Genomic DNA, 23741 nt, shown 5'->3' on the forward strand with positions numbered 1-23741 from the left:
CTTGCTGCCCCAGCCGAAAAGGTATGTCTCCCTGATGTGTTTCAGCAGGCAAAAATAAGTCACCAGCAATATCATCAAAATGTGCCAGGACTGATTCGTCAGTTCCAGCTGACACGGAATCAGGCCAAAGCCATCGTGGCTACCTGTCCCAATTGTCAGCTTCAGGCAGTGCCATCATTAGGCATCGGGGTTAATCCCAGAGGCTTTAAGAGCTGTGAGGTGTGGCAAACAGATATCACTCACATTCCCAGTTTTGGTCGCCTTAAGTATGTACATGTGAGTATTGATACATACTCAGGAGCGGTGTATGCCTCTGCTCATGCAGGAGAAAAGTCTGTGCATGCTAAACAACACTTAGTACAGGCCTTTTCTGTATTGGGAATCCCTAAAGAAATTAAAATAGATAATGGCCCAGCATATAAATCCAAGGAGTTCCTGGAATTTGTCCAGCAGTGGGGAGTGGAACATAAAACTGGCATCCCCCACTCCCCCACAGGTCAAGCTGTAATCGAGTGTACACATCAGACGCTCAAACAAGTCCTAGCCAGGCAAGGTAGCAAAGCAGTGTGGATGTCTCCCCAGCAGAAACTCTGTAAAGCTCTGTTTACTAATAATTTCCTAAACTGCTCATTTGAAAACATGAATCCTCCTGTAACTCGGCATTTTAACAGTGGTGATCAGTTTAAATTGTCACAGCATCCACCGGTGTTAATCAGGGACCCTGAAACTTGGCAAACCAAGGGTCCCTATGAACTTGTCACCTGGGGGTGAGGTTACGCGTGTGTATCCACCCCTTCAGGCCCCCGATGGATCCCTCAGAAATGGGTAAAACCTTTTGTTCCAAAGAATCCAGCACCAGCAAGAAGAGAAGAGAAGCAAGTGGCTGTCACTTCCAAGAGAAGACGCCGCTGAAGAGAGCAAGAAGAAACCTCTCTAGCCTCTGACCTGCATACTATAACTGTGAATATGTTTTAAAGAATGTCTGTTTCCTTTTTTTCAGAAATAACCTACCTCTTACTCAAATCCATGATGAGCCTTAACCCTGCTGTCATCCTGCTCGCACTGAGCAGCCTGACAGCAGCCTGGATCGTCCCACAGCCACACCAGAACGTCTGGGTTACCCTGGCACAAACACTCCAACAGGAAAACATATGTCTATCGACTGCAGCAGCAAAAAACCCTATGTCTACCTGCCTGGTAGGAATTCCCTTGCAGCATGATGAATTCACACACAGCTTTCGTACACTGACTCCTGAGGCAGATAATAAACTACACAGCACTCATATAGAAGCAGAGTTAAGAAACCCAGTAGAAGAGTGGCTACCCCATTTTCCTAAGGCAACCCAGGAACCCCAGGAGTTAGAGCTACTGGGTTCCTCCCCAGCATCATACTGTGTACACTTTAGGGTCAGTCCTCCAACTCATAAAGAAACATTCCACCATATAATACAACATCGAGAAGAGTTCACAGCAAAAAGGTGGTGCCGTGTACTAAGCTACATCAAAGTGCACTCTTCAGCTCATACACATCCCAAAAGCCTCCCCAAAGGACTGTTCCTCATTTGTTGGGACCGTGCATGGGCAGGAATTCCATCCCGTCTCCTCGGAGGGCCGTGTACCATAGGGCGTCTATCACTGTTAGCGCCCAATCAAACATTAATTGGCAAGTGGACCCATAAAAACAATTTGACAAAAAGAATTCAAAAGAGAAGTGCTACAAAATCAGATGATGAAAATTGTGACTCAGAGATTTTCCATTGGTCAAAATCAAAAAAGGATTGCTGCATCCATTTTCCTTCCCTGGGTAGCTGCAGCTAAGGCTCTAGGTGAATTGGGACACCTAGAATGCTGGGTGGTAAAACAAGCGAATTTAACATCTAATGCCATAAGTGCCCTCCTAGAAGATGAGGAAATTACCAGGCAGACGACACTTCAAAACCGTGCTGCAATAGACTTTCTCCTGTTGCTCCACGGGCACGAGTGCCAGGAGTTCGAGGGTCTTTGCTGTATGGATCTAACATCGAAAGCTCCTAACATCCATGCCACGCTCCGAGAGATGAAAAGCATGATCAGACAAGTCAAGCAAGAAGCAGATGACTGGTTCAATGGACTGTTTAAAAACTGGGGACTCTCGGGGTGGTGGGCTTCAGTAGTGAAAACTATTCTGTCACTGCTAGTCATTGTTCTGCTGACGGTGTTAGTGTTTGGAGTGCTAAGCAAAATACTGTACAGAAGCATAGTTAAGCTAATCTCAGCTACCTCAGATGTCAACCATATAGAGTTGGCAGACCAGAGTAACCCTCACCAGCCTGCAAATGGGGATTGGTGGGCCACTTCAGGTCAGTAAGTAGTATAAGCTCATTACCTTTCATTCAATTACATATATCAAAGTAGGGGCAGATGTGGTGGTGCATATTTCTGGGAGTTACTTTGTTTCTCTGTGACGTGTCTTTCCCCTCCCCTCCCTGTCCCTGAAACGTTATCCCATGGCTTGGTGTTGTGTGTCCCCCCGCCCCTCTCCCGAGGTTTGAAAGAGTCTGGGAAAGAGGCACCCAGCCTCTTCTCTCTTCTGGAAGCTAGCCAGAATAAACATCCTCTGATCCCCCGGAGGGAGAAGCAGCACCTTTTTGGTATTTTCTTGGTCTTGAAGAGCCTCCCTGACCCCTCCATTCGACAGAGCTAGCTTGGATTTACTTTGGGGGCAAAGGGAAGATCTCTTCACAGGCTGAGTGAGAACTCCTGCATTCCCTGGCACCCTGAATTCCAAGGCCAAAGCCAAACAAAACAAGCAGAGCAAACCCTGCTCCTTCCCCTTCCCCCTCCCAGCCAGGTGGGCAAGGCAAACCATTCCTGCTGAAATACAGCTCTCAATTGGAAAGGGCCCCAAGATTGTGTCCCCTGAAAGAGAAAGCTGACAAGAGGGGGAAAATATTATTAAAAATAAAATACATCAATCACTCCACAAATTATACTCCAATACGTCCTTCAGGCAGGAAGGTCCCTGCTTGGTGCTGTATTCTCTTTCTTTGGGATTTGCTTTCTTTAGGGAACACACGGATTGCAGCAGCTGAGTGGATCACTTAAGTGGATCCTGCATATAACAGACACAAAATGTGTGTGGGGCATCGCTGTGAGGTGTTCTGGGAGGGATGGGATCCTTCCAGAGCATCTCTGGGCTCATTTCTGCAGCACAACACACTGAGAAAACCAGCAAGGGCTGGGGAGCACTGGGAGAAACCCCTGAGCCACTTTCCTTCCTCCTCCCTCCCTGCAGAGGATGCTCCTTCCTCATCCCCTGAGCCACAGGGCTTTTCCCTCCATTGTCATTCCTTCTCTTCAGCTGCATCCCAGTGCTTGTGTTTGGATTTGATACTGGGAATGAAAAATCAAAGCTTTCCTGGTGTTCCAGGAAAGGGATCCTCACAGGGATCAGCCAGGTCTGACACAGCATCCTCGAGTTAAAGCTCCAAATAAGATCTGTTCTTACCTCTGCTTTTCACATCCAGGTAACTTTTCCTTTTCCATTTCCAACTTTTACTATTTAAAGGTGAAACCTTCTGTGGTTTGTGTCTGCCTTAACTGTTTGAGAAGGAAAATGGTTTGAAGAATATTGTGTCTTTTTTGGGGTTTTTTTGGGAATTGAAAGATGCTTTCCCCAGTGATTTGAAAGGAAAATAAGCATAGATGCATTTTTCAGAACTGGAATAACACCAGTTTAAAAAAAAAAAAAAAAAAAAGCACAATCAACAGTTTCAAGTGAAACACTTGAAAATCACATTAATAAATCAGGTCACTTCTGAGCAGGAGCAGCTGATCTCTGTCCCTTCAGTCAGCTTCTGTGTGATGCTTTTCTTTGCTTCTTTCTGTAGAGGAGCCAAACTAATTCCTTTCCCCTCCACTCCCCTTCTGGCACCGGTGGAAAATCTTCTCCCATCCCTGCTGGAGTGCTCTGCAGGAGGCTGGTGTGGCTTTGTCAGGGGTAAAAGCAGTCTGAGGAAGGTGCAAAGTGGGAGCCTGGGAAAGGATGGAAGGTCTGCAGCCTCTGTGCTGTGTAAAATGCTGCAAAAACTGCCCTGAAGACTGGCCAAAGCCCCCCTCCCCTCTGTTAAACACAGATTCTGTCAGGAATGAGGGCTCTGCCCTCAGCTCAGCACTTGGGGACTCCCCATGGAGCCACCCCAAGCATGCAGAGGGCACTGGCACTCCATGGGATGAGGTTTGTGTGGATACAGACCCCAACAACAGCAACCAGAGCTCCCTTCTTGGGTTCCATAAAGCAGATTTAGCTCCTAACCCATCTCTAATATGTCTGCTCCTCGTAGCCAGATGAATAAGGAACAAATATAAATCACAAGGAATTTATCTGATGATGGCAAGGAGAGAAAGGGATGAATAATTTATTTGACGGATATTATTCATCCATCCATGGAGCCAGCCAAGTAATGAAAACATTTATTCACAAATCACTCTGTTGACAATCGAAAACTTTGTACAAGAAGTAATTCATATGTATGATTCGACTCCTGGAAAACCCAAACTAGAGAGCTGACCTTGCTGAGGAGCAGGAAGTGCTAAAGCTGGGCTTATCTTAGACCCACCCCACGATTTCCATCTCTTTCCCACCTCTGGGACTACACAAAACAGATTTCCAGCTCTGAACTATGGAAAACCTGACTTTCACCCACAGCCGCCACCAAAAATCATTAAAACATGGCACATGACTTTCCCATGAAGGCAGAGATGCTCTTCCCACCAACCAAGCCCCACTCCAGAGTGCAGGAGCTCCCTCCATAAATAAACCACTAGAAAAGCCTAAAAATAACTGTTTATTTTTCTTCCAGAGGACATTCAGCTGCTTTCCAAGCTCTGTGCAGTTTATTCCATTATCAGAACTTCTTCCTCCATCCCATCTTGGAGCTTCCAGACTGTTTAAATAACCCAAAGTGTCCATATTCCCTCTAAGTAACAGGAACAACAGTCAAGCCAAGTCAGAGCTGCTACAGATGGAAATATGCTATTTATGGCCCCCTGAATTTCAGTCACTAGTATATGGCCTCAGCTCCTCTAAAAAGGATCACAAATCTACACAAAGTCCCCACGTGCAGCTCTGTGCTTTTGGGTCCTCCAAGATATTTAAAATCCCGTGGAGATGGAGTGCTCCCTATTGACCATCCAAACACAAAGAAACACACATTATCCCAACATGACTATGGAATGAATCACCATCTGCTTCCAAGAAGGTGAGGAGGAAGAATTCCTGCAGCCACAGCTCTGGAGTTGGTGAAGCAGAAAACTCGTCATGGTTCAATTAATCTCACAAAAAGAATCAAAATCATGGCTGCCTCTCTGAAATAGATGCAAATCTCCATTCCCCTCTGGTGAGTGAGGCAGGGCTGGCAATCCTGTCTGAGCAGGTTGCTTATGAGATTTTAGTGCTTGTGGGAAAGCACAAGGGCACAATCCTGGGCATCTGGCATTTGCAAGGTGCTGTCTCCTCCCAGCTGAGGGCAGGAGAATGAACAGAAAAGCTCAGGCAGGGCAGACAGCTGGGGGCTCTTTGTAACAGACCCTGAAGACCTAAATTTGGGGGGAGAAAGGTGGGAGGGATTAGAGAAGCCTAGGATGATTTAGGACACAGAGCCAAGCTTCACACTTAATTCCCAGCAAAAGCTCAATAAAGGCAGATGTGCTCACAATTAAGAAACTGCTCTTGGAATCTCAGACTGGTTTGGGTTGGGAGGGACCTTAAAGGTCACCCAGTCCCACCCCTGCCATGGCAGGGACACCTTCCACTGTCCCAGCTGCTCCAAGCCCTGTCCAGACTGGCCTTGGACACTTCCAGGGATCCAGGGGCAGCCCCAGCTGCTCTGGGCACCCTGTGCCAGGGCCTGCCCACCCAGAGTAAAAGATTTCTTTGCCATTATCCAATCTAAGTTTGTCCTCCTTCAGTTTAGAACCATTCCCCTTGTCCTGACACTGTCTGCCCATATGAAAAGCCTCTCTTCCTCTGTTTCATAGGCCACTTCAGGCATGGGAAGTGGCTCTGAGGACTCCCCAAAACCTTCTCTTCTCCAGGCTGAACCTCCCCAGCTCTCCAGGTCTGTCTCTACACATCAGAGGTGCTCCAGCCCTCCCTCATCCCTACCTCCACCTGCAGCAGGATGGGATCTGAGCAGCAGGACCTCCGCCAAAGTCCCAGCCCAGGCACTCAGCTTTTGGTCCAAATTCAAAAACCCCTCTGTCTCTTGCTCCCCAGCAGCCAAAGGGAGATCACCCGGAGGGACCATCCCCTGCTCAGAGCCAGCTCCAGGGGTGACCAGCCCTCACCCCAAAGAGCAGCTCCCTCCTCCCCCATCCTCAGCCAGGGCATAGTTCCCATGAAAGTTTTCAGTGGCCCACAAAAACAGCCACAAAATCAGCAAAGTTTCATCTAAAAAATAACCCAGAGCTGGGCTTGGAGCCTTCCCTGGAAGCAGAGCTTTGGTTGAGACACAATTCCCTGTGGAATTCCCATGGGGAGTCTCTGATCAATTAGAGAACAAAAGCTGCTTTATCCAGCCCTGCTCTCCTGCTGAGGGGCCATACTGAATACCAGACAGTATCTCCTTAAACCAGAGAGATTCCCCATTCCAGCAGCAGATATCTGGGCAGCCTCTGTACAGCGCAACACCTTTCCCTAATATATCATGCTTCCATTTCTAGAGCCCTTCAGTAGCACTGTACTCAGAAGAGCTACAAAAATAATCACAGTCAATATTCTGGAGTCTTAACAGAGGCTTTAGTACCATTTATAAGTGGAATTTGTAGTAAACCACTCCTGCCTGGAGAGCAGGATCTCACTGAGAGCCCAAGAACTTCAGAAGTATTGAAAAGCTCCACCACAACCATTCACCTGCTGCATTTTAAATTTTGAATTTTCATTCATTCTCCCCTAATTACCAAACCCAGCCCTTCCTCTTAGCTCCAATTAAACCTCCATAGGCGTCTTCTAAGCCAGATTTAAGGGAAATTTGAACCACAAGAATTTGCCAGCAAATTTTATTTAAAGAAGCAGAGAAGTCTCTACCCTCAAGTAAATGTCTCCAGATTCAGCCAGCAGCAGGAGAGCTGAGGGCAAGGTCTGCTAGCACTTCTCTGTCCTCATTCCCAGGAGGATGGGATGGGATGCTCCTGCCTCAAGCATGGGGCTGACCAAAGGGATGGAAGAGGAAAAGAGGAGTTGGTATTTCACATTTTTGAGACTTTTTTTTTTGTTTGTTTTGCAGGCAGCCAAGCCAGCCTGGAGGCACCAAACAACATCAGCTAAAGGCATCCTGAGGGTTTTGCTGGGATGGGCAGGGTGGTCACTGATGTGCAGGTCACGTCCAGCAGCTCCCTGTGTCCAGTGCTGGGCAGGAGCAGGAGCTGGGCACTGAGGAGAGCCAGCTGTCCTGGAGCTCCATCTAGTGCAAGGCACCCTGGATTTATCCTGTCTCCACATTTGGGGAAGCTCCTGGAGCCACAGGATTTCCAGAGACTTTGCGCTTCACGATTCCCCCCATTTGCAGCTGTTGCTGCTGCTGGTGACACCATAAAAACACAGTTCAGGTGCATTTACAGCCAGGAAGGTACCAAAAGGACAGGGATTCTCTCTTCTTTTAAATCCTCTGGTTAGTTTTCAACTTGGAAGTACTTGGGGCTGCAAAAAGTGTTGTTCACAAGCTCTGCAACCTCTGAAAGAGCAGAGCAGCAGCAGGGCTCAGGTGGCTCAAACACAGCTCTGGTTTTCAGAAGGATTCCGACTTTTCACGTCTTGACTCCTCCATTGTCTTTGAAAGCCTCCACCACACCAGAAGGGCTCAGAGCTTCAGAAAAAGGTGGTTTCCCCTGAAAATCTTGCTGGGAGCTGCCAGCAAACAGGGAACCACACCATGAGCGTGAGAGGGTGAGCTCCTGGTTTTATTTTAAACACCAGTATCAAGAAGGGGGGAGAAAACATAAAAATAAAGAGGCCTATTTGGAAAAACAGAAATGTTAATTTTCAAAGGAATTACAGAAAAAATGGGGTAAGATCCTTCTCATTGCTTTTTCGCCAGATACACTGAGCTGGACACAGAGACTGAGGATTTCTCTCCCCAGTGAAAATCCTTTTCCTAAAGCCCCTCTGCCATCCATGGCCACCACAACAGCCCCAGATCCCAGTGTTCTCCCCTCCTCCTGCACAGCTGCTCCTCAGGGAAGCCAAGACTTTGTGCACTTCATTATATTTTTAACCACACCTGCTATTCAGGCACTTTCAACTCCTGAGAGGGAGGGGAGATTTAAACAAAGAGAGATGTGTAAATACCTGAATAAAGACATGAATGATTAACAGAAAAAACTGTTAATAACTGTTAATTGTTTCCATGCCAATTGCCAAGATGCAGTAGAGGCTACAAGGGATTTCCAGCTATTAACAGGTGAGGAGGCAGTGGTGTTCAATGAAGGTCAAAGAGTGATTTATACAATGTGCTACAACACTTCTGCTCACTTTTTTATTAAATGTCTCTGCAGTGCTATTCCCTGGGAATTCCTGTTTTACACAACTTAAAACTGCTCAGCTTTCCATGAAATCACAGGATCATTAAGGTTGGAAAAGCCCTCTAAGATCATCAAGTCCAATTTTTAACCAAACACCAGCATTCCCACTAAACTGTATTGCCACGTGCCACGAATACTTGGCTTTTGAACACTTCCAGGGATGGTGACAACAACATCTGTGGCCAAAATGTGATGGTTTGGAGCCAACAGTGGGATATCCCCTAATGCACAACTCCTGCTGGAGAAATCTCAGGGAAACTCCATGCTGCCAGGCTTGGGAGTTTGAAAACTCTCAAAACCAAAAAAGAAATCAAAGCACAAATGTGTTTGTTCCTTGGAATAAAATACCTGTGGTTTCCCATGCTGGCTGCAGCCCCCATCCCAGGGGATTCTCCGTTTTGTGTGGGCCCATCAGCTGCTGGTTTAATTTGGCCGTGAGTTCCACATGTCTCACAAAACCCTCTTTAAACAACTTCCAGAAATGCTTTTATTCCGAGGATGTTCTGACTTGAATGCATCTGATTCATCCCCCACCCCCGAAAATGACCCTTTTACAGCACAGCCTGAGCAGCTGAAGGGAAGCAGAGTTGTTCTCTCCCTGCTATCACAATCAAGTTGTTTGGTATAAAATGTGGCTGAGGAGTGAATCCATAATGTTCCTGGCCATGTAAGGAAACTGCTATTACCAGGAGGAAAATGCAGGTAGTAACTCTGCGGGTTTTTCTCCACTGGAGCTGTAATTAATGTGGATGCTGTGCACTAAGTACAGGGAGAAATACAGACTTCAGAGCAGTGAAAATGCATCTCATTAACACCGGAACTACTGTATCGTCCAAATGCATGATGTTCAGCAAGGAAAAGCTGGGTAATTGAATTCCCACCAAAGCACAGTTCATCTGCATCAAACAGCACCATGCTCATCGTGCAGCTCCTTCGGGCTGCTGCTGGAAATGAGGATTAATTAGGATACCTGCTCATTACTCACAGAGCAGGCACACACACTGTGGTCAGGCTTGGGGCTGTAGTGAGAGGCTCTGCTCAAACCCCAGCCAGGCAGAGCAAGGCAACTCCAAAACTTTGGATCTTCTTGCACTCAAGATGCCCCAAGAGTCAACATTTTTTTTTTTGTCCGTGAAGAAAAAGCTGGCAAAAACCCCCAACAATTCACAGGAAGACACCTCTGCTGCATAAATATTTCAGTAATAACTAATAAGTGATTTATGGAATTGGTTTTGAATTATTCTAGGCTGGATTGGCTCGAGTGGCAGGGATGTGCATAAATCATTCCATGCACAGCACCCCCCAATCCCAACATGCGGCTAATGAACCCTCCGGAGCCAAACACACTCCTCCTTCAGGAAGAACCCACTGATCTGCAGCATTTTAATGGGTAAATTATTATTAATTTAAATAAATACATGAAAAACTCCCAAATACATCAGAGGAGAGAGTTTGGGAAGGGGAAGGAGGCATCCAGACAGAAACAGCAGAGAGGGTTTGGAGGTTTGGAGCTGGAAATCTGTGCTTTGAGCAGTCTTTCAGTCAGATCCAAGTGGGACTAATCCATCCCTTTGCTGCAGAACCTCCCATCCATGAGCCCCAGCACTGGGGTGTGTAAGGGCAGCAGGAGCTCGTTAAATGCATTTTAACTCATTATCATCATGTATTCTCCCTTTTCCTCCCCTGTCACATGTTCACCAGAGCCCCAGCACACGGCTCTCTGGTATCCCACCGACACAACTTCCAGGCTGAGAAACCCCTGCAAAGCCAAACCCCAGAGTTATTCTGGGTGCAGGCATCTTGGGCTAAAGCAGCACACGGAGAGGAGGGCACCCCATCTCATCTTGGGGTCCTGGTATGATTTTCCTCCACATTCACCCCAGACCTTGATCCCCCCCAAAGCCCCCCACAGTGAGAAGGGGCCAGCCCCCTCAGCATGCCCTTTGGGTGTCATTTTGGGCTGTAGGGGAGGCAGTGGGAGCAATCCATCACACTCAACCTTTGGAAAACCAGTGACTGCTGGGATATCATTTTAAGCTGCCACTTGGGTGAATTTTACTCCCTAGAGGTGCAAAGGATGCTGAGCTCTGGCTCATTCTGGCTCCCTAAGGTGGGACATGATCCCATCACTCCCAAGACCTCACTGTGCTCACCAGTGCCTCAGCTCCCATGCAGCCTGGCACACCCCATTACTTCAGTGCTTCAAATCCCATTATTCAGCTCTAACTAGGAAATCATTTTAATTAAGGAAATTAAAAATGTATTTGCTTTGGAATTTTAAGTAGGTGTTAATTTGAAGGGATGAAAAAGAGCCGTGCAGCCTGCTTGTGTGAGGAGCAGCAGGGGATGGGGATGGAGGAGGGGAAGGGCCCTCTGCAGCACCTGGGGTCCCTGGGGAGCAGGGGCAGGGCACTAAGGCAGGAGCAGCAAAAGGCAGAGCCACCCCCCAGCTAAGGAGGGCTCCTGCTGATTCCATTCCTGCAGGAGAGTGGAGCCAGGTGGGAGTCAGGCTTTTCTCCCAACAAGTGACAAAAGGAGTAGGGCCTCCAGTTACACCAGGGGAAGTTTAGGTTGGATGTTAGGGAAAATTTCTTCATGGAAAGGGCTGTCAAACACTGGAACAGCTGCCCAGGGCAGTGGTGGATCCTCCATCCCTGGAGGAATTTCAAACCCCTGTTGATGTGGCACTTGGGAACATGGTTTAGTTTAGCAGTGCTGGGAGAACAGCTGGCAGTCAATGATCATAGAGCACTTTTCCAACCTTAATGATTCCACAGATCTATGAAATACAGCAAAAAAGGTGTTGGAAAATCCTTCAGAGAAGCTCTGAAGCCGTGAGGCCACAAGGAGGGACAAGAATATTGCCAAGCTGGCCCTGGTCCCTGTTACCGCTGAAGATCAATAGATCACGCGGACACAGGTTGAGGTGTGGTGAAGAAAGAGCAGAGTTTATTTTTCCTCCCAGGATTTATAGGCTTCTTACCATGGCCAGGCATTGGATGCTCAGGATAACACTTTCTCACTGCACTGGCCATGAGAAATGCCCAGCAGAAGACGTGTAACAGAAAGAATGTACACATATCTATGTTTACAGTTACTGTCCTGGGAAAGTCCTTAGAAAACTATGTTAGCAAGCTCAGAAGCTGAGTTTTCAGGGCGACAGGTCCCCATGGGCTGCAGTGTCCTCTCATGTCCCCTGGTCCCCAAGGGCTGAGGTTCACCTGGAGGTGCCAGGTCCTGCTTCCATTCCCTCCTTCACTTGTTGCTAGTCTCCAACACCACAAGACTCCATCAGTAGTGTCCCAGGCTTTCCACAGGTGCCACCAACCCACTGGGAGCTCAGCTGAGTGCCAGTGCCACGGGGGGTGGGGGGGTGGCTTTTGGCCAGAAGGAAGGAGATGCTTCTCACTTTGTGTCCTTGCAGCAGAGACAGCCCAGAGAAGGCTGCAATGCAAGGCTCAGCTTAATGCAGCAGGGTAAGAGTCCTACCAAAAACAGCAGCTAATTAGTTAAGTAATACCCAGTGTTATTAATGCTGCAGCTCTGCCATCACCCATGTATTTATAATAACAGTGTTCCCACTGTACTAGCATTAATCATAATGGATTTACTAAGAAATTAAGGGGGAAGGGATATTATCTCCCTCGGGAACAGCACTTGACAGCAGCCCTATTTACTGTGTGGATTTGGATTGGTTTAATTCTCAATGTCTCGCTCATTAATCTGCTTTTCCAACAGCCCCTCACAAACACCCCTCTGGGAGCACAACCACAGGAGGAGGGAGGCAGGACAAGCACAGCCAGCTGAGGGGGGGCTCAGGCAGAGCAGCCCCAGGGAATCCTGGCACAGGGTCAGCACAACCACCAGGGCTGTCTCATGGGGTGTGAGGGCACGGTCCTCTCCTGCCTTGGTGGGCAGTGTGCACGTCTGGGCATCACCCTCTTCTCCAGCCAATCTGCTATTCTCAGCTCCATGCTTAAAAACTCCTTAGCTTTACCTGGTGAGCAAGGAATAGTCAGCATCTCTTCCCAACATTTATAACAAGAGCTCAAAGGTTTTATTGAAACTTGTTTTCCCATATGCCTTTCTCCTCATCAGGCTTCTGGCTCGGGACACTTGGACCAAGAGCAGCTTGTCCAAGCCAGGGAATGCAGTGAGACACCCACAAAGCTCAGGCCCACCACCCTAACCAGAACCTATTGAGCTTTCACCAACAGCTCCTGTCTGATGAAAATGAAAGATTAATGTATGTCCTGAAAGTCAGATGATCTGAGTAAAATTAAATCCTGATGAAAATCAAAGCTTGGTAAAAATTAAAGCCTGAAGTCCAAAGTGATCCAGTGATTTTTACCAGGAGTACGGCTTTCCTTGGTTGGTTTATAGCTGTGAGGAAAGACAGAGACATTTTATCACAGCTTGCATTAAACCCCTCTGATGCCTTGCCTGGGAGAGTGGAAGTGGCCTGGAAGCTGTGCACCTGTCAGCAGGAAAACAAGCTGGAGGAAAAAGGCTCCCAAATCCCAGAAAGCCCTGGAGCCTCCTGGGCTGGTGTCCCCATCAGGGGCAGCTGGCTGTCCTCAGCCAAGGAAACACTGGGATTCCACTGGATTTATTGTACCTATCCATTGCATCACACAAAGGATCTGAGGACACCTGGCTAATTTTTTCACCCCAAGTTCTTGATACACAAATAAACACACTTCCCCCTTTTCTTTGTCCATTTAATATTTTTTTCTTTCTATTTTCTGCTTGAGGAGAGGGCTGGGCTGAGATTCATGAGTGTTCAGGAACACCCCCATGTCCAGCCCCCAGCCAGGGAGGCCGCAGTGAAGCCTCCTCAAGGTCTTCTCTCCTCCAGGCTGAGCAGCCCCAGCTCTCTCAGCCTTTCCTCAGAGCAGAGGGGCTCCAGCCTGCGGCATCTCTGGGGCCTCCACTGCCTTGCCTCCAACAGCTCCAGCTCCTTCTGTGCTCAGGACCCCAGAGCTGGGGCAGGGGTGAGCCCGGGAGGGGCTGCAGCTTCATGGGCACCAGCAGGGAATTTTGTGTTATCCCTGGAGAGGAACTAAATGCACTCTGGTGTTGAGGGATAAAATGAAAGGAATCAAGCCTGCCTTGGGCAGGGTTGCCACCAGCACCAGCATTTCCTTGTGCAGTCTGAAGGGATCTGTCAGGGGCAGATCCCAGGGCTCCCCTTGCTCCGGCCCCCAGCCCAAAGCAGCTGCAAGGATGGCAGGGCTGGGCTGTGGGTCCGTGCCCAGCTCAGTTCGGAGCTCCCTGTGCCACCATAAGCACAGGCTCCAAAGCAAACCCTGTCCATGGGGACACAGCAGCCGTGCAACACTGGCACCCTGCAGCTGAGGCCGAGCCTGCAGCACCTTGGGGTACCCACACAGCCCAGACTGTCCCCAAGGCTTCCTGGAGCCTGAGCGCAGGCTCAGAGGCCCCAGGGCTCCCTTCTGGGGAGCTCCGGAGGAACCGAATAGAGAGAGCCTCGGAGCCCTCAGCAATCCCGCCAGCAACCCACAGGCTGCAATACACAGACGGCGCTTCCTGGCTGGGAGAAGCCTCGTGCCCATCTCCAGGCACCACAATCACAGCGATCCCCACAGCTCCAGCCCCTGCCCAGTTCCTCTGTGGGCAGCGTTAAGGCTTCAGCAGAAGCACCAAAGGCCGAGGGCCTTCTGGCCATTTTCCCTTCCCCACTGCATGCCTGGGCGGCTTGCTGAGCACAAGCACCCTTTTCCCCTCTCCCCCTATGCCCTGCGCACACGGGGCACCAGAGAAAGCACCTGAGACACTGGGTATGAGAACACATTCTATATTTCTATATATAATTCTGTATCTATATTCTATATATTTCTAATTCTATATTTCTATATTAAAGAAGAACAAAGAAGAAGGAAAAAAAAAAACATCTTAAATAAAATTCCTGCTCGGCTCAATGGCCCCGGCAGACAGAGAGCCTCTCAATTTAGCTCTCCTCAGAGCTCCAGCAGCACTGCCAGCCACGGGCCCACAGACAAGGGCGGTTCTTGCGTGCCCTGCGGAATCCATCTTGCCACCTCTGCAAGATGGAGCCTGGAGCTGCCCGGAGGACAAAGGCTGTTTCCAGAGCCAGCCTTCTGATGGCAGGGCTGATGTCCTGTGCCTTGTCATCAAGGGCTGCAAGAGAGAGGAACAGAGCCATGGTCAGATCTGGATCTGCAGGGACCCAAGGAGAGCCCCGTGCAAGGGCCAACCCAGGTGGCTCTGGCCATGGCCAGGAGGGAGCAGGGACCAAAGGGATCAGCCCAAAGCCACTGGACACTATTGGCACTCGTGCCCCTGAAATCTCTGTGTGTGCCCTGGCCACACCAGGCCTGGTCCGCACAGGGAGCAGAGCCCTGGGCAGCCGGGGCAGGGATTGCAGCTCCCCTTGGCAGCCGGGGCTGGCAGCCCGCTGCCCTCACTCACCCTGACAGATGCTCTGGAGCTCTCGTTTGTTCCCCCGGAGGTGCCACCCGGCCATCCCTGGGAACACAGAGCCTGTCAGGGTCCCAGCAGCACAGCTCCCTGCCAGCGGCGCTGCCAGCCCTGGGGCCACACGGCCTCCTGCCCCGGCAGGGCTCAGCCCCGGCCCTTGCCGCATCCTGACTCAGCCCAAGGGCCCCGGCTGCCAGAGGCCGGCAGCAGCAGCCCGAGGGCAGCCGGGGCTCCAGGGCCGGGGCAGCAGCCGGGGCTGGGGCTGAGCTGCGGCGGGGCAGGGAGGGAGCCCAGCCCGGTTCGTGGCTCACCAATGAACCTGATGGCCGCCGCTCGCAGGGACTCCTGTGGGCTGTCCAGGTACAGCAGGACCCGGTGCAGGTGCTCAGCCGCTCGGCTCCTGTCCTGTGCCAGCTGCAGAGAGCGGCGGGAGGGAAGGGTTGGTGCGGGCTCTGCCCCTCGGCCGGGCACTGCTGCCTGCGGCCAGCCCCGGCCTCCCGTGCCCGCCCAGCCCTGAGGCACCGGGCAGCAGCCGCTGGCGCCGGGCTCTGGAGGGGGCAGAGGGCCGGCTGCTGCCCGGGGAGCCGCACTGCTGCCCTGCCCGACAGACCAGCGGTGCCGGGGCTCCATGGGCACACGGCTCGGGGCCACAGGGGGCTGGAGTAGAGCCCGCGGGGCCCAGGGAAGGGAGCAGCGTGTGGGGCACAGGCTGGCGGCCCTGGGTGCGGCACTGGGCAGGGCACAGCTGCCAGCCGCACACACTGAGCTTCTCCAGCCTGGGGCTGGGGCTTCCAGCCCGCCCTTACCAGGCCCTCGCCGAACCTCCAGGTCTGATCCACCCGCAGCATCTGCTGGAGATCCTTCCTCTTCAGGAATCGGGCGGAACAGAGCAGCGTTTCCCGGGAGGCCTGGAGAGCAGCAGAGACGCAGAGATGGCACCACAGCCCAGGGCACAGGACCCACGTCCCTGGACCAAGACCGGGAGGGAGCTGCAGCCTGCGAGGCAGCAGAGCAGGAGGCAGCCGAGCGCCCTGCCAAGGAGCCACGGCAGCTGCCGAGTCCTCACATCAACCACGCGCTGGTTCTCATCATGGCAGTGCAAGGAGAGTGGGAGCAGGCTCTGCTGCACGTGGGACTTCAGGGCCTTTTTCCCCTCCTTTGGTACTAAATCCATCATCTCTTGGAAGATGAACATGGAGCACAGCTGCACCTGGCTATCGTCCTGTACGAAAGGAAGAAATAAAGACCTCAGCATCAGCTGCTTCAGGCCCACCTGGGCACAGGCCTGCAAATGCCCAGGGCACAGTGCCCAGGCAGCAGCCATGGCTGGAGACACAGAGCCTTACATTGTCAAAGAGCGGCAGGAGCGCCTCAGCCAGCTGCAGGCCGAGGGGGATGGTTATCGGGCCACCATTGTACAGGAACAAACGGCTGAGGAGAGCGATGCTCATCCCAAGCACATGGCTGTCATTTTCCCCCAGGAGCTCCACGAGCCTTTCATGCAGGCCCCACATTCTTTTGGCCTGTGTGGAACACAAGTGTGTGAAATGCCACCCTGCTGCCACAGGGCCCAGAGGCCAAAGGCCTGTGCCAAAGGCCTGGGGCAGGAGGCAAGAGGCAGGAGGCAGGAGAGCTGGCAGCAGCTGCCTCAGTGCCCAAAGGCCAACCAAGCGCAAGCCACTGCCTTCCCCAGCCCCACGCCGGCAGCCGCTGCCCCCTTCTCACCATGGAGGAATTCTTGCCGAGCACCACAAGGCCTCTGAGTGCCAAGCGACGCCTCTCCCTGCACTCGCTCTGCAGTTTGTTTGATGCGATCTCCAGGACGCTGTCACGGTATTCACTCGAGTCCAGGCACTCCAACATCTGAAGGGCACAGGCCGGTGATGGGGCAGCAGCGCACAGGGCTGGGCCCAGGCAGCAGCACAGGGCGTGGGCACCGTCCCGGGCGGCTGCGGCACCGAGAGGGCAGAGAGCTGGGAGACAGCTCAGCGAGACAGCGCTGCCCTTCAGGCTCACCTCCACAAGGAACGCCATGGCGGCCAAATCCCCGTGTGCCGTGTCTTTGCTGAGCAGCCCGAGCAGGTAGAATGCAATCGCAGAACACAAGGGTAGGGACACGTGACGCATTGCTCTGACGGGAGGAAAAAGGAACCAAGACCCTGAGCCAGCGGGACAAACCTCTCCATGGACTGACTCCCAGGAGGAGCTTGGCCCTTCTCCACCACCCTGCAAGGGGACCCAGGCCCTTTGGGAAGCAGCTGCTCTTGGGCACCCTCCTCTCCCAGGCTTGTGCAGTGTCCTTGGCCATCCCTTGGTGACAAGGCCCTCTGGCCCCTGACCACGGGGACTGTGTGGGGCACCCCAGGCACGGGGCACAAGCGCTGTTTGGGGGCAGCTCACCTGGCCAGCACACCCACAGCACAGTGGTGCGTGCCAGCACACAGCAGCGTGTCCCAGCCACACTCGTCTTCCACTGCCGCCACCACATCCTCATAGTGCAGTCGGCAGAGCAGGGCCTTCAGGGTGTGCACTGCAAACCTGTGTGCACAGCAAAGCCCAGGTGATGCTGGGAGCACGGGCTGCTGCCCTGGGGACATGGCAGGGACAGGAGGACTGGCATGGAGCACCTGTTGGGGCTGATGGCAAGGCCGTGTTGCTGCTGGCATCTCTTCCAGAAAGTATCGACCTTCTCTGGCATATCCAATGTGCTGAACAGCACTTGCAAGAGCAGATGCACCAAGAGACGGGGGAAATACACTGTCACTGCATGTGGGACACAGGGCAGCTGGAGTATCTTCCATATCACCACAGTTGCCTGCGAAAGACAGAGCAGCCTGAGTCAGTGCTCAGTGCCCAGGTGTCCATGTGGCAGGGCCCGAGCGTGGCAGGGAGAGGCCAGTGGAGATGTAGGGACAGCAGCCGGCCTGGTGGCCCTGGAGCTGCTCCTAGGCCAGGTTTGAGCCCAGTGCCTGAGGCAGGGAGATGCCATGGGAGGAGGGAGGATGGAGACCTGAGGGACAGGTGACCTTGGGTCAAAGGTCAGTTGCAGAAACTCACAGCCAGGGCAAGGACAGCCGTGTGGTCCCCGTCGGAGGTGCACATGCTGAGCTCTGGCCAGGTGCCCAGCACATCCAGGAGTATCAGCATGGCTGGCTCTGCAGCCCTGCACGAGCACATGATGCTCTTCCACATGGTGGTAGCAGCTCTGTGGGGACAGAGTTCTGTGTCAGGGGGGTCTGGGACACATCCCCGTGGCCTGGGCAGCAGCAGGGAGCTGAGCTGGCTGCCAGCCCTGCCTCTGCCCACTGCCCCTCTGTGGCAGCCCAGCCCTGTGGGGACTGGCCCCTGAGGGCAGCAGGCTCAGGGGCTGCTGTGCCAGGGCTGACAAAGGGAGGAGCCACAGGGCCCTGGAATCCTCTGTTTGTCAGACACCTGGGCCAGGCTGTGCAGGGGGATGGCCTGAGCCCTCTGGGCACGTGGGCCCTGTACCTGTCACACCATGGGGCCACACGCAGGAGAGCCATCACCATGTCAGCAGGCTGTGCCTCTGTCAGATCCAGAAGGGGCCTGCACAGATTGTACTCAGGAAACTCATTAGCCTTGAGCCACTGGTGGATGAACCTCACCATGGGGAGCACCTGGAGAAGGCACAGGGAAACTTGGAAAGCTGCCAGCAGGAGTAATGTGCCCAGCTTCCCAGAGAAGTGCTTCCCTTCCCACCGCACTGCCACGGCCTCAAAGGCTCACAGTGAGCAGCTGGCGTGGCCAAGCAATTCCTGGGAGGATCGAAGCCAGGCCACAGGCTGCTTACTTGCTTTGGACTGGAAGGACCCTCCTCCACAAGCATGTCCAGCAGGGCAGCACTGGTCTTGGTTTTGAAGATGGGAGAGTATGCTCTGACCACAGTGCCCATGGCACTGGTCTCTTCCTCCCGAATTCTCTTCATGAATTTGCAAATCATCTGCAGCAGAAGGGCAAGAAATGAGGGACATTGTATGGATGCTCCAAGCGTGGTGCTGGGCTGAGCAGGGACAGCAGGCCCAGCCCAGGGGGGGATGGCTGCAGGTACCTGCGCTGTTGTGCGGAAGAGGCCACGGCTGCGTTCCTGCTCTCGAGTGCGCTCCATGGCTGCTCCTGGCAAAGAGCGAGCGCAGCTTGAGCTGAGGGGCTGCGGGAGAGGCCGGAGAACACAGCCCAGCCCTGCACTCCCCAGGCAGGGACAGCCCCAGGAGGCCCCAGGGCACAGAGTACAGCTCCAGGGCGTCTGCCCCAGCCCCACTTCTGTCCTGTCCATGGGCGTGTCCCCGGGGGATGGGATGGGATGGGATGGGATGGGATGGGATGGGATGGGATGGGATGGGATGGGATGGGATGGGATGGGATGGGATGGGACGAGGCCAAGCTGGCTGCAGGCCCAGGTCTGCCGCTCACCCTGCTGCGGTGGCTGGAATTGCTCCAGCTCTCCAGGCTGCTGTGCTGGGGCAGTCCCAGGGCCTTCTTTCTCCTCCTTCACCCAGGTCATCTTGGGGACACTCGGAGGTCTCTGCTCAACATCACTGCCTGGATTCATGGCTACTCGCAGCAGAGGTGGCTCAGAAAAGGTCTGAGTTGGCAAGTCCTGCAGCTGTGCCTGGAAGGCACCTGCAGGAGTGAAGTCTTGGCAAGGCTGCAGGACAGCCAGTCCTGCACTTGGGTCTCAGGGGCTCGTGCCACAAGGACAGGAGACTCGTCGTCAAGGACCGTGGTGAGGAAATGCCACGGTCTGGGCTCGAGCACACCTGAGAAGTGTGGTGCTTCACCTCACCAGAAGTGAAGCCTCGGGAAGGCTGCAGGTCACCGAGTGCTGTGGTCTGGCCTCGAGGTGACCTGCAGGAGTAACGCCTCAGAAAGGCTCTGGGTCAGCAAGGAATGAGTGCGCCGTGTGGGGGCTCCTCACAGCACCACTCTGTCCCGTCCTGCCCTGTCACGTGCACCAGGCACTGTGGTGTGGCTGTGTCACCGCCAACACTAATGTCACCCCATGTCACAAAGGGCCCTTGGACACCCTGTCCCGTTCCATTCCACGGTTACCATGCTGCACCGTGTCACCAAGGGCCGTTGCACACGCTGCCCCCTGCCCTGGGGCTCCACCCAGCCCGGCCAAAGTGGCCCAGCTTGGAAGCAATGCCTTGGCCCAAGTGTCTCAGACAGCCCAACAGGATCTTTAGGAACAGCTCAAACCATCAGCAAAGGCTGCCCTGCTCTGTGGGCTCAGGGCAGCAGAAGGAGCCCCCTGGGCTGCCGAGGCAGCCGTGGCGGGAAGGGCGCGGGGCCCTCCACAGAAGCTGTCACGGCCTCCTTGGGACATGTCCCGCCTGGTGGCCATCCTAAACGTGGCGGTGTGACACAGACCAGGAACGTGTGGGCCAGGGCCCGAGTGCTGTTCTGACCCCACTGAAATCAGCAGGGGTGTCAGAATCCTTGCCAAAGCAGGCCTGCCACCCCCCGAGCCCTGGCAGTGCTGGTGCCCATCTCCTGCCCCAGAGACCTGTGCCCTGGGGGGGCTTCTGTGCCAGAGGGCAGCCAAAGCCAACGTGCATTGGGGGCTGTGCTCCATCCTACAGGGACTGTTGGCCAGAGCACCTGGAACAACTGGTGGCAACATTTGGGATGTGTCAGATGATGTTGCTCCTTCCTGGAATGTTGTTTTTCGTGGAAGGGATTAGCAGTAGCACAAAAACACCAACAGCTACTGAATTTCGCTGGACAAAGAGACTCCACAGAGATGCTGTCATGTATCCTTGTGCCTTTCTGTCTTTCTTGCATTTTGGAAGAAAAAGAATTGGCCCAGCCTCTGCTGCAGTTGCTGTGTGTCTGCCTGTGGCAGCTCATGTGCAAACACAGCTGGCGGCCTGCTGAGCACGGCAATGGACGGCCACAAACAGGGAGGTCCCCAGTGAACATCGAGGCAGACACCTGGGGAAGTGCAGAGCATAGGGATAACTGTGGGAACAGAAGCTGGTCTGTGTCTCTGATCATGGTGCTGATGCCCTAAAGCTGGGCAAGAAAACAGTACTCCATGGTATAAAGGCCTATAGAGCAGGTATTTATTTATTTGATGCCGGGAGGGAGTGGCATAGCTTCAGCACAAACTCACTCCTCCATTCTTCACACAGTACTACCTTTTATACATTTTTTTAACTTAATGTTCACATTATACTTTCCAAACCTTCATATTGCAACCTATTTCATAATCACATGCTAAATTTGCTGATTTCCAAAAAATTCTGCATTCACATACCCTTTTACAAAGTAATTAATTCTTTCTGCATCCAGCTTTTTGCATAGCTGAAGCATTATCTCACTGCCTCGGCACCAGCGTGCCTGGTGTCCAGCCTAGTGTCAAACTAGGACACTGCAATAAAATGGAACAAGGCAGTGTTGGTACCTCCAACACAACAGTGGCAGTAGAAAGCAGGGCTGTTGTTATCTCAAGCCAACCATTTGTGTATCCACTGGAGTCACAGAAGCACCTGGGCATTTCTGCAGCTCATTTAGGATCCAGCTGGGAGGCTCCAACCAAAGCAGCAGGGCTGCAGTTGATTTGTGCCCTGCGCTAGGAACATGTGAAGCCACGGATGGCTGCTGAGGAGACGGGGCTGTGATGCTCGCGTGCAGCCAAGAGAGCAAGAGCAGCACCTTTCCAGGGTGTGAAGGGGCTACAGAGAAGTGGGAGAGTGACTCTTTGTCAGGAACTGTAGTGACAGGACAAGGGGAAATGGGTTCCAATGGGGAATAGGAGTGGATTTGATGTTAGGAAAATATTCTTTGGTGTGAGGGGGGTGAGGCCCTGGCCAGGCTGTGCAGAGAGGCATTAAAGGACAGGCTGAACAGGGCCCTGAGCAACCTGGGGAGGTGGGAGGTTACTCAGGGCTGAACAAGAGGACCTATAGGGTCCCACCCAAGCCAAACCATTCCAGGATTCCATCATTCCAGGCCCTAATGGAAGTGGTCCCAGGACTCCTGTAACATCACTGCCCCCAGAGTTGTGATGTCTCAGCCCGTGTTCCAGCAGCAGAAACACAAGCAGGGCAGGATCCCCTCGCTTGGCTTTTGTCTCTTGAACAATCTGAGCACTGGCAATGCAAAGCAGAGGAGGGCCAGAGCTTTTGGGGGCTCCAAGCCCTTAATATCAGCCCCTGCAGCTGAAAAAGCCGCTCCCCAGATGCTGGCTCCAGCAATTCCCAAGGCCATAAAGGCCTTCAGAGCCTGAATGTGGATTTTGCATCCGTGTAGCTTGGTGCCAGCTCTCAGCCCAGGAGTTCCTGTGGCTGCAGCAGGAAGGGTGGCAGAAGGTTTCCTGCCTGCTTTGCATTGCTGCAGGGGCTGCTCCTGTCAGAGCCCCCTCTCTGCTGGTGACAGCTTTGCTCTTGGGGACACCGCTCTGCAGCAGCCCAGGAACACGAGCGGTGCCCAGTGCCGGGAGCGCCACCAGTGGTTCCCCCCTGTGCACGGGGACCCCAGCCCCAGGGTGGCTGTGCCAGCACCCCCAGGGACCTCCAGCCTCAGGAACCCAGGGCAAGGGGAAACCACAGCTGTGCAAATGCTGCCTGTGCCCAAAGCAAATGCAAAGACAGACAGCCTGTGACAAACAAGGACAATTTATTTACACAACAGCATCACCACCACCAATGAACTACAGAATGTATTTATGTTATAAGAATCTTCATAGCAACAATCTATAAAATGTATTTACAATGAAAGGACCTCTATAGCAATTGCAATCTAAGAAATGTATTTACATTAGAACCTAACTGCAGCCTATAGAACATATATACTGAAGGGACTGTGTCCACCATCTCTGTTATTCCTGCAAGAGAAGGAGGCATCTTGGCCACTCCAGCCCAGCCCTGAGGGCTGTTCCTGTGCACGCTCTGGTGCCGTTTCTGCTCTGTCCAGAGCCGCTTCAGCAGCAGCGACTCAGCAGCGCTGCTCGAGAGACATCACCACCCTCCCCATAGAGGTAGAAGCTGTGCAGACACAGAGCTCTGTGTCAGGGGAGCCTCGGTCTCAGCACCATGGCCTGGGCAGGCGCGGGGGCCCGGGCTGGCCGCCAGCCCTGCCTCTGCCCGCTGCCCTGGCAGCACCCAGTGGCTGTGCCCTGCCAGGGCCTCCTTGCCCTCCTTGTCGCCAGCCAGCCCAGCCTGGGCACCTCGGGGCTGCTGAGGCCCAGCCTCGAGGGCTTCTGCTGCAGGCATGGCCGTCTCTCAGGGGAAGCACCAGAGCAGCGGGTGACAGGAACAAGGTGACTGCCCGGGGGCTGCTCGTGGCCTCTGACACCCAATTCCTCAGGGCTTCCACCACCCCGGCCCCTCAGGGGCCTCCTGTGCCCTTGGAACCTCCTGCCACCTCCTCCCTCACACCTGCCCCTTGTGCCTTCCCACTGCCTTGTCCCATCAAGGCCTCTGCAGCACCGCATTCCTTCCAGGCCTCCCTCCACCCCAGCCCCTCTGGTCTCCCCCAGCCCGGCCAACCTGCCCGGCAGCGGCGCAGCCCCGATGGAGCTCCAGAGGAACCGGATTGAGAGAGCCTCAGAGCCCTCAGCAATCCCGCCAGCAACCCACAGGCTGCAGGACACAGACGGCGCTTCCTGGCTGGGAGAAGCCTCGTGCCCATCTCCAGGCACCACAATCACAGTGATCCCCACAGCTCCAGCCCCTGCCCAGCTCCTCTGTGGGCAG

The 23741-nt window shown here is 53.3% G+C and overlaps 1 protein-coding gene and 1 pseudogene across 1 annotated transcript; one reads left to right on the plus strand and one right to left on the minus strand.

Moving 5' to 3' along the window:
• The first annotated feature begins 581 nt into the window (after positions 1–581).
• LOC147650252 (uncharacterized) lies at positions 582–2530 on the plus strand (annotated as a pseudogene).
• Positions 2531–7650: 5120 nt separating this feature from the next.
• On the minus strand, positions 7651–19681 carry LOC147650253 (maestro heat-like repeat-containing protein family member 7). The gene is made up of 14 exons (XM_086853416.1): positions 19453–19681; positions 19091–19155; positions 18833–18982; positions 18511–18659; positions 18079–18226; positions 17649–17836; positions 17422–17559; positions 17038–17152; positions 16747–16884; positions 16368–16544; positions 16088–16243; positions 15828–15929; positions 15333–15435; positions 7651–7712 (listed from the first exon to the last, which is right to left on the minus strand). Exons 1-14 carry the CDS (start codon positions 19589–19591, stop codon positions 7651–7653), a joined length of 1830 nt encoding a protein of 609 aa, XP_086709542.1. The 5' UTR covers positions 19592–19681.
• Positions 19682–23741: the final 4060 nt, after the last annotated feature.

The sequence above is a fragment of the Cyanistes caeruleus genome, chromosome 16 (genome assembly GCF_971803275.1).
Source record: "Cyanistes caeruleus chromosome 16, bCyaCae1.hap1.1, whole genome shotgun sequence".
NCBI classification, from domain to species: Eukaryota; Metazoa; Chordata; class Aves; order Passeriformes; family Paridae; genus Cyanistes; species Cyanistes caeruleus.

What these genes read in the sequence shown, in the direction of transcription:
- LOC147650253 (XM_086853416.1), bottom strand. Translation starts at nt 19,591, where the DNA reads ATGAATCCAGGCAGTGATGTTGAGCAGAGACCTCCGAGTGTCCCCAAG. An exon ending in CGGCTGTCCTTGCCCTGGCT is followed by an intron (nt 17,837 to 18,078) that starts GTGAGTTTCTGC and finishes TGTCTTTCGCAG; the next exon opens with GCAACTGTGGTGATATGGAA. An exon ending in CCATGGCGTTCCTTGTGGAG is followed by an intron (nt 16,885 to 17,037) that starts GTGAGCCTGAAG and finishes TGTGCCCTTCAG; the next exon opens with ATGTTGGAGTGCCTGGACTC.